The 14,485-nt window shown below is 41.3% G+C and overlaps 1 protein-coding gene across 7 annotated transcripts; it reads right to left on the bottom strand.

Moving 5' to 3' along the window:
* Positions 1 to 1,262: 1,262 nt before the first annotated feature.
* Positions 1,263 to 14,184, bottom strand: HENMT1 (HEN methyltransferase 1). Of its 7 annotated transcripts, none has more exons than XM_054665561.2 (9): positions 13,589 to 13,958; positions 12,799 to 12,897; positions 10,419 to 10,547; positions 8,575 to 8,687; positions 7,703 to 7,837; positions 4,003 to 4,182; positions 3,184 to 3,361; positions 2,314 to 2,406; positions 1,263 to 1,965 (listed from the first exon to the last, which is right to left on the bottom strand). In XM_054665561.2, exons 2-9 carry the CDS (start codon positions 12,817 to 12,819, stop codon positions 1,540 to 1,542), a joined length of 1,275 nt encoding a protein of 424 aa, XP_054521536.1. In that variant the 5' UTR covers positions 12,820 to 12,897; positions 13,589 to 13,958; the 3' UTR covers positions 1,263 to 1,539.
* Between the last annotated feature and the right edge of the window lie 301 nt (positions 14,185 to 14,485).

Below are 14,485 nucleotides of genomic sequence, written 5' to 3'. Positions count from 1 at the left end.
AAGTAAGCAGTCGTGTTGCGTAACAACCCACAGCAAGATTTACCAGACAGCTTGTGTGTGCCCTTTGTCCCTTCTCTTCTTTCTGCTGTTTCAGAATATGAAAGTAGTAGCCAGAGCTCAAATCTCTATCTCTGTCCCTGGGTGGCATACTAAGTAGCCACAACATGCAAGATGGACGTCTGGGTCCCGAAAGTGGCAGAACTCCCATGCCTGGGGCTTACCTCTGGACTCCTGTGCCTAAGAAATGCCTCTCATTTAAACTACTGTTTTCCCCCATGAGGTGAAGCTATGTTTCTTTCTCCCGTTAGTACTACCACCCCAATTCCAACCTCAGAAGAGGGTGCTCAAAAAACAATCCCAGCACTTTGGGAAGCTGAGGCAAGAGGATCACTTGAGCCCAGAAGTTCAAGACCAGTCTGGGCAACATAGTGAGACCCTATCTCTACAAATTTTTAACTAGCTGGGCATGGTGGTACATGCCAGTAGTTCAAGCTACTGGTGGGGAGGAGGTGAGGTGGGAGGATGATTTTAGCCCAGAGGCTGAGGCTACAATGAGCCATGATTGTGCCACTGCACTCCAGCCTGGGTAACAGAACAAGACCCTGTCTCAAAAAAAGAACAACAACAACAAAACATGGACAGCAGTTACATCATGAAGAGGCTTCTATGCCCTCCAACCACCTGCATTCCTGTTTTATTGATGTTCTAGGCTAAATATTACACAGGTTAGAATTTGGCATTAAGGAGATAGAGAATCCCAGAAAAATTTTAAAGCTACTCTTACCCCAAAGAAAAGGTTTTGAACACTATATTTGATAACTTTCTCTTAAATTTTTAATATCACAATTGATATGGTTTGTATTTCTGTCCTTGCCCAAATCTCATGTCAAATTGTAATCCCCAATGTTGGAGGAGGGGGCTGGTGGGAGGTGATTGGGTTATGAGGGCGGATTTCCCCCTTGCTATTCTTGTTATTAAACCTGGTTGTTTAAAAGTGTGTAGACCTCCCCAAGCTCTCTTCCTCCGGCTCTAGCTATATAAGACATGCCTGCTTCCCCTTCACCTTCCACCAAGACTGTAAGTTTCCTGAGGCCTCCCCGGCTTCCTGCATGCTTCCTGTGCAGCCTGCAGAACTGTAAGTCAATTAAACCTCTTTTCTTTATAAATTACCCAGTCTCAGGTAGTTCTTCACAGCAATGTGAGAACAGACTAACAACAATCAACTTATGGCTCTAACACAAAAAATATAGGTAAGTTCAAAATTAACATATTACCACATCCAACTTCTTTATTCTTGAGAAAACAAAAAAGTCCAAAATCAAAGGAAAGCACCCGTTTTTAGTTAAACCCTCATATCTTTCTCAGGGCTCACTGCAGTCTGGCCATATCTCAAGCAGGTCTGTCCAATGGCCTGGAACATAGACTTTTGCAGTGAAACTTTAAAAACATTACTTGAATTAGGATTACACAAAAAAAAACTAAATTGTAAGTGAGCACAACTATCGCTGAGACCCTGAAATTTCAGGAAATAAACATGGTTCAAAACTCAAACTGTTCATCAAAATAATTACGCAGGTCAGCCACCACTGCAGAACCATCACTGCTCAGAGGAATTGAGTCAGCAATGACCGATCTCATCATCTCTTCATTAGCACATAAGCGGTTCAACTTGGGATACGCAAGGAGTCTCTGCAGAGGTACGAAAAATTTATCTCCAACACAGAAGGGTGTAGGAGAGTTCTCTATCTTGGCCTTCTCAACCTCTGTGAAGACTGGTCCAAAGCATGGGACAGGGGCCTTTGAGCCACCAATGTCTTTGGGCTTATCACCCCGTTCCCCAGCCTGTTCTTTCCGCCTTGGCAGGTGGCTCACTCTTAAGCTTTCCACTTGTTGGGACACCTCATTAACCAACACAAGTTTAAAGAACCTTTCCTGCTGTAAGCTTGGGTATGAGGTGGTAAAAACCTGAAGGGAAAAAACAAAACACTTACAAGTGTATAATAATATAAACATATATAAATTTTCAAAGCCATCAGTAACTTTTTTGCCATGTAAGAATAAATGTACATATTGAATATACATCAGATCTTACTAATCGTAAATGCCTCAGTTATAATGGGAATCAAATCATTGACATGTAGAAATTAACTATCTGATTTGCTTTCTAATGCTAATGCCCAATGTCTCCCAGCCAGGTTTCTACCAAGTCACATGAACCCAGTATTTCTACTTGATATTACAGGGGCAAGGGCAAAAAAAATGAAAAATGGTTCAGTTAAAAGGGAAAATGTGGGTAAGTGCAGTGACTCACACCTGTAATCTCAGCATTTTAGGAAGACAGGGCAGGAGGACTGCTTGAGGATGGAAGTTCAAGACCAGCCTGCGCAACATAGTGAGACCCTGTCTCTATGGAAAAAAAAAACAAAAAAACAAAACAAAAAAAGCTGAGCATGGTGGTGCACGCCTGTCGTCCTAGCTACTTAGGAGGCTCAAGTGGGAGGATCGTTTGTGCCCAGGAATTCAAGGTTACAGTGAGCCATGATTGTGCCGGTGCACTCCAGCCTGGGTGACAGAATAAGACCCTGTCCCTAATTAAATAAATTTTTTAAAGAGGGGGAGGATGTGTTTCTTCTTCTTCTCTCTTTAAACCAAAAGGGTCTGAGAAGTTTGTAGGCTCAAAGAGTAATGTCCTAAGCCAAGCTGGGGAGAAACTGCTGTTGGCTTTCCTTTTTACTACTGATAATCCTAACAGATTACAAAAAGAGGTTGCTCAACTATTACTTTCAAGTATTCTGGGTGTTTTTTTGTAGAGATGGAGATCTCACTATGTTGTCCAGGCTGCACTCGAACTCCTGGGTTCAAGCAATCTTTCTACCTTGGCCTCCCAACATGCTAGGATCACAGGTGTGAGCCACTGTACCCAGCTACTTTGAAGTATTCTAAGACAACCCCAGCAGATCATTCCCTTTAACATGCCTTGAAACACCAAAAGGCCAGGCAGTCTCAAAGGACACCGTAGGCTAACTCGGACAGTAGTCATGGGGCCTGAAGAATTCTCCTAGAGTGAACCACAAAGCAAGGTCATTTACACTCATCTCTACTTTGGGGATTCTTACTCCCCAAAAAAGTTCACCATCCTAATGTATCTCTAGCCCTGATAGCTATCTCACAAAGAATACTCACAGCTTTATAAACATGCTGATCATGCTGCTCTGAAAGACATGATTCTGTTGCCTTTCCTCCATTTTTCCGGAAGATTCCTATCTGGGTACAGTATCCAACATTCTCAGCTCCAGCTGGTGGTTCCCCGACACCAGTAAACTCCACAGAGTAATCATAGCGATTTGCCACATATAAAGCCCTGAAACCAAAATGAGGACAGCAATCATTTTTCTAAAGGTAGAGCTACTGTTAAATAAGGAACCATTTCTGGTCAGCAGTAAAAGAGAACATGAAAAATACAATGAACATAAATACTTCCAAGTTACAAATTCCTAACCACCAGTGTATTTATTTCTAAGAGAAGTCAAGGCAAGGATATAGTGTCAGTTTCCAATTTACCCTAAGAATACGGAAGAGGAAAGGAACATTATGGGCAGGGTGTAGGGGTGGACAAGGAGGCCACAAGTGCTCAACCCAACTACCCATTTGGGTTTGCAATTACACCAGAAAACATGGCTAAGCCTCAGGAGATATCCCGGGGAGGGGCATGAGGCTCATTCTCACTGTCCCAAACCTTCCCTCTGTTTTGTTCCTCATCTCCATGCCAGTACTACAGATGCCTTCACATAAAAGGTGCCCAGTAACCACACCCCCTTTCCACACTTGCCCAAATGCAATGGTTCCTTTGTGATCTTATTACATACTAAGTCACACATTGGAATCAATTTTATTGGAAGAAAGTACAAAACAATTTAGGTAATGTATGTATATCAATATTTATTTCCTAAGATTTTAAACTCCAACAGGATCCCAAATAAACAAAAACCCTTCTGAACTTACCAGGTCTGAAACTCCATTCTGGTCCACTCAAATTTATGATCTGAATCTCTTAAGGTCACTGATGGAAACAGGGGATTGAATTCAGAGTTTGGTGTGCTGATGACAATCATGGATGGAGACAGGTACCCAAATACCACTTCAGGAAATCTGGCCAGATCACCTGAATCCAAATGTTCTATTCTAAAATGGTTAATGAGAAAGACATAATAAAATCTAGCTTCACTTGCACCTATTTTTCTAATTGATTTATCAAAAACAATTTCCATCTGTATATCGATTTCTCCCTTCTTTGAATATGTAATAATGCTTATATGACCTAAGAACAATTATTCGGGCCAGGCACAGTGGCTCACGCCTGTAATCCCAACATTTTGGGAGGCCAAGGTGGATGGATCACCCAAGGTCAAGAGTTAAAGACCAGCCCGGCCAACATGATGAAACCTTGTCTCTACTAAAAATACAAAATTTTGCTGGGTGTGGTGGTGCATGCCTGTAATCCCAGCTACTCGGGAGGCTGAGGCAGGAGAATCACTTGAACCCAGGAGGCAGAGGTTGCAGCAAGCCAAGATTGCACCATTGCTCTCCAGCCTGGGTGACAAGCAAAACTCAGTCAAGAAAGATAGAAGAAAAAGAAGGAAGGAAGGAAGAAAGGAAAGAAAGAAAAGAAAGAGAGACAGAGAGACAGAAAGAAAGAGAGAGAAAGAGAGAGAAGAGAGGGGAGGGGAGGGGAGGGGAGGGGGAAAAAGAACAATTATTCATATATTCTCATCCTTTCCTACCCCCCAACTCCATCTATGATGCTCCCTTATCCAACCAAGGTCCTTTGCTGTGCTCTATGGCCTCATTATCAATACCTCTAAAAAAAAGTCTCTGAGGTTATACCTCCCTGATATAATGCATCAAGGAGGACAAAATCACTTCTATGATATTCTTGTCAAAAATGCATGCCCTGAATCTGATAATGAGGAGACACTCAGAGCGACATTCTAGAAAATAGCACATATTCTTCAGAAATATCAAGGGCAAATAGGACCAGGCAGAAAGGCTGCACAGACGTGCTTCAGATTAAAGGAGCCCAGGCAAACATGACAAATGCATTGTGTGATCTTAGGCCATTTTAAATTATAGCTAAATTTTAAAATAGCTATAGAAAGACATTACTGGAACAAATGATGAATGCTGAATGTGGACTTAGATTAGGTAATCGTACTGTATCAATGTTCAATTTCCTGATAGAGTTACATGGTTATGGTAAGAAGTCTTTGTTCTTAGAATATATATACCAAGGTATCTAGGGTAACAGGACACAGTGTATCCAACCTACTCTGAGATGGTTCAGATAAAAAATACACGTAGAAAATTATATTTAGGGAAAAAGACAAAGTAAATAGGATCAAATATAAATAAGTGGTAAATCTAGGTAAAGAACAGATGAGAATTCCTTGGACCATTCCTGCAACTTCTGTAAATTTGCAATTATATAACAATTAAATGTTACCAAAACCAGGTCTGACAAAGTCTTGCTGCCATCCCATCTAAGTCAGTGTGTCCTAAGGAAACTAGACATTGACAAAAATGCTTCACACAGGCCTGAGCTTCTATGCAATTCACAAGAAAATTGTAAGCCAGCCAGGCACAGTGGCTCACGCCTGTAATCCCAGCACTTTGGGAGGCCGAGGTAGGCAGATTACAAGGTCAGGGGTTCAAGACCAGCCTGGCCAACAGGGTGAAACCCCATCTCTACTAAAAATACAAAAAATTAGCCAGGTGTGGTGGCAGGCGCCTGTAATCCCAGCTGCTCGGGAGGCTGAGGCAAAAGAATCGCTTGAACCCAGGAGGCAGAGGTTGCAGTGAGCCGAGATCGCGCCATTGCACTCCAGCCCAGGCAACAGTGTTTCTATGCCTGACTTATTTCACTTAATGCCCTCCAGGTTCATCCATGACAATTTCATTCCTTTTTTAGAGCTGAATAGTATTCCATTGTGCATATACATCACTTTTTTTTTTTTTTTTTTGAGATGGAGTTTTGCTCGTTGCCCAGGCCGGAGTGCAATGGTGTGATCTTGGCTCACTGCAACCTCTCTGCCTCCAAGGTTCAAGTGATTCTCCTGCCTCAGCCTCCCAAGTAGCTGGGATTACAGGGGCCCATCATCACGCCCAGCTAATTTTTTTGTATTTTTACTAGAGACGGGGTTTCACCATGTTGGCCAGGCTGGTCTTGAACTCCTGACCTCAGGTGATCCACCTGCCTCGGCCTCCCAAAGTGCTGGGATTACAGGCGTGAGCCACCATGCCCAGCCTAAATACCACACTTTCTTTATCCATTCATCTACCGATGGACATTTAGGTAGATTCCGTATCCTGGCTACTGTGCTGTTAATAAACATTGGGGTGCACATCTCTCTTCAATATAACTGATTTCTTTCCTTTGGATAAATACCCAGTAGTGGGATTGCTAGATCACACGGCAGTTCTATTTTCAGTTTTTTGAAAAACCTCCACACTGTTTTCAATAACGGCTGTACTAATTTACATTCACACCAATTTATATGAGTTCCCTTTCTCTGCATCCTTGCCAGCATTTACTGTCTTTTTAATAACAGCCATTCTAAATGGGGTGAGATATCTCACTGTGGTTGAGTTGCATTTCCCTGATGACTAGTGATGTTGAGCATTTTTTCATCTACTTGTTAACCATCTGTATGTCTTTTGAGAAATATCTGTTCAGGTCCTTTGCCCACTTTTTATTTGGGGTTTTTTTGCTGTTGAGATTCTCGTATATTCTAGATATTAATCCCTTGATGAATACTTTGCAAGTATTTTCTCCCATTCTATAGGTTCTGTTCACTCTATTCTTTGCTGCGCAGAAACCTTTCAGTTTCATATATTCCCATTTGCGTATTTCTGTTTGTAGCCTGTGCTTTTGTAGTCTTACTCAAAATCTTTGCCTAGACCAATGTCCTGAAGCATTTCCTGTTTTCTTCCAGTACTTTCATAGTTTTAGGTCTGCAATTAACTCGTTAATTCATCTTGAGTTGATGCTTGTATACAGTGAGAGATAGGAGTCTAATTTCATTCTGCATATGGATATGCAGTTTTCCCAGTACCATTTATTGAGGAGGGTGTCCTTTTGCCAGTGTACGTTCTTGGTGTCTTTGTTGAAATCAGTTGGCTGTAAATGCATGGATTTATTTCTGGGTTCTCTCTATTCTGTTCCATTGGTCTATGTCTCTGTTTTTATACCAGAACCACGATGTTTTTATTACTACTGCTTTGTAGTACATTTTCAAGTCAAGTAGTGTGAGGCCTCCAACTTTTAAACTGAATTTTTTAGTAGAGGCAAAAGGCCATGTGTATACCCTTAATTGATTCAGGAAAAAAAATAACTCTAAAGGGAGATGGAAGAGGGGTGAACAGGAGAGGGAGGGTGCAATGTACAAATGATTTAAAAAGTGAGATGTTAACATCTGGATAAAGGGGGGTATAGGTATTCTTGGTACTATGTATTTGTGGCAATTTATCTGTATACTTGAAATTTCTAAGTAAAATGTTGGAAAAGCAGAGTAAAAAGATATTCCCAACCAATGAGCAGTTTTCCTTACAATAATCAAGACCTATTATATTTAGGACAGTAAGATCACTGAGACTTATTCACGCTTTTCAAATGAACAGTTATACAGTGTATCAGTTTAAAACTTACAATTCAATACACGTTATCAAGTCAAATCCAAGCAAACGAGAGTCTCTCTCCACAACGGAGCCATGATACAATGTGATGGTCAAATTCAGATCCCGAGGTTTCAGAAAATCCCCCAGGAAAGGAGCTAACGAATCCCTGCAAAATAATTATTGAAGAAACTTTCTGAACATTATCTATTTAAAAATTCTCACCAGCTACAGAACTCAGATCCTCTGATAATTATCTTCTACCTCTATTAATATAAGTCTGACACCGCCTGTTTTCCTTGTCTTGATATATTAAAGACCAGGTCATGGGGAAACTTCCTCTCACAGTGGGAAGTTACTGGCCAATGAAAAAAAGACTTTGAATATTTAATATTGTTATACTGTTTTCATTTGTAATACTTCTGGTTTTCCAGCTTACTTTGATTCAGTGATTTTGAGATTTTTGTTCTTTAGAAAAAGAATATTCTTGAAGCAATCTGTGGAAATCTAATGTATATATACTATATATACAAGAAATAGGAGAAATGCTATGGTTCAAAATGCAGGCGGTGGCCTGGAGCCTTGGCCTCAGTGTTCTGGGGCATTTTAAATCCTCTGCTATAAATTATCATAGTGTCCAGCATTAAAGTGATGAGATTTTGCTATCTGAATTTTAATTTGCAATGCTTTGATTATTATAATCATTTAATTGAGGCTATTCTTTAAGTTGGTAGCAATAAAATGCAGGTATTTTTAGTGTTATGGCAAAGCCTGATTATTCAGTGAGTTGAAGATCCCTAATGGTCCCAATCTTTTAAAACAAATATAAAATCAACACTTTCTCTAAACTCAATAATGCCATTAGTTTTAGATTAACGCATAATTCTTTCAGAAACTAAGTATTACCCTCTCCATCGTAATTTATCCTCATTAATATCTACTCCAACAAGCAATTCAATGCATGGATTGACTTTTAGCAGCCTTAAGAGTGAAGTATCACCACATCCCAGGTCTGCAACCTGTAGATGAGACAGAATGTTATTTCAAAGACATTTATAGCAAGAAAAGTATGATCAAAAACTTTTTTTTTGAGGAGGAGAGAGTGGAGTATATATCAGTAATAAAATAATGAAAGTATTATATGGAAGGATCTTTTTGGCAGAAGATTCTACACACATACACACACACACACTAACCTGAAACTTTATAAGCCCATAGGCAAATTTCTATTTGATCATAGTAAAATAGAAAGGTCCATTCCTATTCCAGAACAACTGTTATTGTCTATATTGAACTAATGAGAAACAATTACGTACACACAGTTTTCCCATTCAGAATCAGAATTTGGAGTCAAATATTCTCAGCATATTTGAGCAAACAAAGCTTTCTAAAACTTAGCTTTCACCCCTCACACATTTATTTGATTAAACAATTACCTCAAACCATCTGAAATTCCATAATGAACTCTGTGCTGCCAAAAAGCCAATTTTAGATGCTTTACCTGAATACACATGCCTGGATGGCTACAAAGATATACACTAATACCTACGCCTCTGTGTCCAAGTGTTGAAACAGTAGTGGTGGAGTTAAGGGAAACCTTCACACACAGGAATCTTCACTGAGTCTTCAACATCAAGCAGAAAAAGAAAGCTTTCATCTAGAAATTCACCTTACCCGCATCTAATTCACATCCAATCCATTAGTATAGTAACCAGGTATGGATGGATGGATGTAGATTATATGCAATTATGACTTTACTCTGAAGTTAACCGAGTAGGTTCATTATGATCTAATTTTCTTTTTGAGACGGGCTCTTTCTCTGTTGCCCAGGCTGGAATGCAGGTGATAACAGCTCACTGCAGCCTCAACCTCCTGGGCTCAAGGGATCCTCCCACCTCAGCCTCCTGAGTAACTGGGACTATAGGCACGCACCACCATGCCCAGCTAATTTTATTTTTTGTAGACACAGGGTCTCACTATGGTGCCAGGCTGGTCTCAAGCTACCCACCTGCCTCAGCCTCCCAAAGTGCCGGAATTACAGGTGTAAACCATCACACCCGGCCCATTATCATCTAATTTTAAAAGAACCACAATACCTGTGGCTACAATACCAGTTTGCCTGATATTCTAACTAAACGCTCTAGAAATACAGTACCTACAAGATCACATCCAACTACAAAATCTTAAGATTTTCTTCACATTTGAACCTGACAATGCTGAATTCTGTCTGAGCCCTGTGTTTCTGGCATCTGCTAAAGGAATCCACCTGTGCTTTGTGTTCCAGGAAAGGGCTCACTGCAAAAAACCACCCTCCTCCATAAAACTTAGATAAGATTCCTCGTGTTTCCATTCTTTGCCTCAAATGATTATCATGAATACTTGTCCCCACTGATCAATGGGAAGAAAATTCCTTTTTTAACCATACTTTATTCAAACTTTACTTCTTCCCCCAGGGCCCTGCACTGTAGCCTGAGGAAACAGCCCCCTCTTTAAGGCTCCCCATTCTACTGTCCTTTCAAACCACCCTTTCATCCCACCTCCCTAGTTTCTAGCTTTGTTCACTTCTCCAGTAAAAGAAAAACCCCTTTTGCTTAACTCTTGAGACACTTGCAGATCTTGTGGTTACGGCATTCTCCCTATTGCAATAACCCCTGTGAAAAGTCTCTCCATACTAATCCATTTGACAAAACACCTCATATGACTAGTCTACTAGTCTTAATAATTAAATGTTTGGAAAGAGAAATACCTACCTTCTTAGGCTCATGTTGATCCACTAAATTTTTAACGAACTGGTACCGCTGTCTGTATAGTGGAGGTTTAAACTGAATTGCCGTCTCCCTGGGAACTTCTTCAAAATTACCGTCAACCACACTACTGCACTGAAGTTCACAAACAAAAAAAGACAGGTTCTAAATCATGCATGACTTCAGAAATTAAATAAGGGGCAAAAAAAAAATTTATTTCCCCCAATCACTTTGAAAAACACACTGGCCTTCACATACCCTTTGTCCTAAAATCATTAGGTAGCACTGCATTTCCTCCACAGTTCATGTAAGCATCCTCTCATGCCTTTTAACAAGTGAGAATCTAGCTGTATGCTCCCTATAGCTTAGTTTCAGCTGAAGGGAACATTACTAATGAATGTATTCAATGAAAACAATTAGACGACTCCTAACCATAAGGGACCTTTTGTGGAGTGAGTCGCCAAAGTCTGTGGTCCAAGTAGGCAGGAGGCTGGAAAATATTTATAATGACTGACTATATACATAGATATATACACATATATATGCATATATACATACACACACACACATATATATACACACATATATGTACACACACTTATATATATACACACACATATATGTATGTATATATACACACACACACATATATATATATATATATTTTTCCCCCAAGACAGAGTCTTGCTCTGTCACCCAGGCTGGAGTGCAGTGGCGCGATCTCAGCTCACGGCAACCTCCACCTCCCTCAATTCAAGCAATTCTCCTGCCTCAGCCTCCCGAGTAGCTGGGATTACATTACAGGCATGCGCCACCATGCCTGGCTAATTTTTGTATTTAGTAGTGACGGGTTTCAACATTTCACCATGTTGGCCAGGCTCTTCTTGAACTCCTGACCTCGTGATCCACCCGCCTCGGCCTCCCAAAGTGCTGGGATTACAGGTGTAAGCCACCACACCCAGTCAACACTCTTTTTAAGAGAGAAAGGATCTCACTATGTCACCCAGGCTGGTTTAAAATTCCTGGGCTCAAGCAATCCTCCAGCCTCGGCCTCCTGAGTAGTTGGGCATCTGTAGGAACATTCCAACACACCAGCAAAAGACTCTCTCACTGACCAAACTTCAGTTAGGTTCCTCTGAGCCATCTTCTTGAATAGACCTCAACCCTGGCCCCAATCCTATCTTTGGGCTGCCTAGCCCAGTTTTAATAAGAATACTTCTAAGTCAGTTTAGACAGAATCTTCTACCCCTGATATCTGATCACCCTATCTGGTAATTCTTCATCTTTGCAATGTTCTTATTGCAACAGTCCTCAATAAAGTCAGACTAATTTTTTCTTTAACATGACCCCCAAAAAAACAGAACTTGTAAGATTAATCTGTAATAGCTGTTACTATTCCTATACAGCAGTATTATAAAAGTAGTCCAAAGGGTATTTGATATCTGATGTAGCACTGTCCAATAGATAAAATACAAGTAGGCAACTTTCTTGTAGCCCAAGAATTGGAATTATAATTGGAATTAGAATATTTAACCCAATATATTGAAAATATAATTTTTACATAAAATCAATATGAGATTTTAGATTCTTGTTTTTCACATTAAGTCTTCAAAAGCCAGTGTGCTACATATTTTGTACTTTTGCGTCTCAGTTCCAAAACTTTCATCAGAAATACTTGTCTGTATTGGATTTAAAAACTTTACATTTAAAATATACATGCACATACCCAAGTTATTCCAAACATACTTTTTTCCAATAATGTAATCAAATATCCAATTTTAAACTTAAAATTAAAAATGAAGTTATGAGCCCAGGTGGTCAGCGTTGCAGTTAACCGTGACTGGGCCAGTGCATTCCAGCCTGGGCAACAGAGCAAGTCCCTGTCTTAAAAAAAAAAAAATTAAAGTTCAGTTCCTCAATTCCACTAGCCACATTTCAAGTGCCCACTTGCCATGTGTAGCTACTGGACAGCAGGGAGCTACACTCTAGGTACTCCCAATGTGGTTTCCAAACCAGTGGCATCTTCACCTAGAAACTTTAGAAACACAAAAGCTTGGGCCTCACCCTAGACCTCCTTAAACAGAATCTGCAACTTAACAAAATCCCCAGGTGATCCATATACACGACCACATTGGGGAACACTACTTAGAGTGTTTTTAAAATAGATTTTGCTACTTTAACATCTAGTGATAAAAGTAAAAACATTTATTTTACTTACATACACCAAATGTGACTCTTTCATCTATGTATACCCTTGTTTACCTCAACCAACACCCCAGGAAATGCTAGGACCTAAATGTGATCAATTTTGCTTGCAATTATCTCACAATACATCCAGGTGATAATTCTTAAGAGTCAAATACGCAGCTAAGAAGGGTGGCATTACCTGTAGATTATTTTCTTCCATTTTGTTTCCAAGTTTTGTTGAAACAAAAATGAAGATTTATCCTTCAAGCTCTATTTGAGAGAATCAGCACTGACTCAGCTGTAATAAATACAAAACCGTTTTTGTAAAGCGATGCCTGAAGGAAATAGCTGCCTAGTTCAGTAGGGAAGAACGAAAGCCTCTTTCTTACTCCTTACTACAGTATATAATTTAAATAGAACGCTTAAAAGTAAATAATGAATTCGCCTCTGGGTACTCAAAAAAAAAAAAAACAAAAAAACAGGAAAGCAGGACTCGAACAGATATTTATACACCGAAGTTCATAGCATTATTCACAATAGCCAATCTGTGGATTAAATGTGGACTACCATTTAATCCACAGAATGTATCCAGTATTTTTTCAGACATTCGCAAACAGGCTCAGAAAGCGTAACTTTTCACTACGTCAAACCCTACTAAGAGCGAAAACAGCCATCCTTTCCCTTTACTATCATGAATAGTTCAATTAGATACAAACGGAGCAATCTCAGGAGTTCTGCCCATTTCATTGCTAAGACCCTCAACTTCAAATTTTTTCAAAAATTTTTCCACACATCGTCAAAATGAAATTTCGAGGGGTAAAAAAAGTGTCCTTGATAAACTAGAGATGCTCCAACATCTATCCAATTCACTCACGAACTTGAATTTAAATTTTAGTTCTCTATTGCACATGTGTCTCCAACAACTAGACTTTAATGTGGAATCTAGGCAACATGTTAGTCACCAACTTGTATTAAGAAACCCTGCTCACTGAAACCAACGCTTCTGTCTTTGTACGGGCCGTCCCTTCCATCATCTTGCGGTAAGCAGCATGCCCAACCAAAAAAACAAAGCTCGTCGCGGAGCCGCCAGCGTCCTCAACTCAGCGCCGCCCTGACGCCCGCGCACGCACGGCCTCGCTGCGTGACGCTACCGCCGCGGCTAAGCCGGCGCCCGCATCCGCGCCTCGGCCTCTCCGCGGGGCTCGCCAACCTCGTGCGCTCTCACGGTCGGCCTTGGGCCCCGGAAGCCTCATGGTGCGCTGAGCTCCGTCCCTCTAGGCTCTCAGCTCCAAGGCGTCGGTTTTGCGTCTCGTAACGGTCGCTGTGGCGCATGCCCAGAAGCCATTTTCAAGGTCCTCTTCCGAACCTTGGCGAGGACCCCTGCGCCTGCCGCGCCGTTGACCCCGCTAGCGTGCGGCTGCCACCCGGCACGGTACGGCAGCTGTTGGCGGAGGCCCCCAACTCCGAGCGCGTCCGCAGACCGCGAGCCGGAAGGCGGCTTGGGCGGCTGTTGGGTTCGTGGCGCTCCCGAGGCGTGGCAAAGGCCTAAAAACGGTCCTGGCCAGCGGAAGGCGGCAAGAGGAGCAGCAAGGCTCCACGCGAGGCGGCCGGCGGCTGGAGTCCCAGTCAGCCTCCGCTTTCATCCCAGAGCAGTCCACGGGGGCCTTAAAGGAATGTAGGCTGGGTGAAGTTGGCCCAGTGACACCTGCGTTCAGAAAAACGTTCTTTCCGCTCCCAAAGCCCCCTCTCCACCGCCACCCGACCCCCGAAATAGTTTTCCCCGAGTGTTGTGGATAGAACTGTCGATCTCTTGGAAAAGTTATTGTATCCTGCCATCCTTCCCTCTGGAGACTCTACTTAATATATATAAGTACTTTCTTTCCTGT

This window comes from Pan troglodytes, chromosome 1 (genome assembly GCF_028858775.2).
Source record: "Pan troglodytes isolate AG18354 chromosome 1, NHGRI_mPanTro3-v2.0_pri, whole genome shotgun sequence".
NCBI lineage: Eukaryota > Metazoa > Chordata > Mammalia > Primates > Hominidae > Pan > Pan troglodytes.
The sequence above is the reverse complement of the archived record's forward strand: the minus strand, read 5'-3'. Positions and strand labels throughout refer to the sequence as shown.

Coding starts and splice junctions, on each gene's coding strand:
- HENMT1 (XM_054665561.2), bottom strand. CDS start 12,819: ATGGAAGAAAATAATCTACAG. Junction 4,183..7,702: donor TTGATAACGTGTATTGAATT/GTAAGTTTTAAA, acceptor TAACCATTTTAG/AATAGAACATTTGGATTCAG. Junction 3,362..4,002: donor AGAATGGAGTTTCAGACCTG/GTAAGTTCAGAA, acceptor TTTTGGTTTCAG/GGCTTTATATGTGGCAAATC.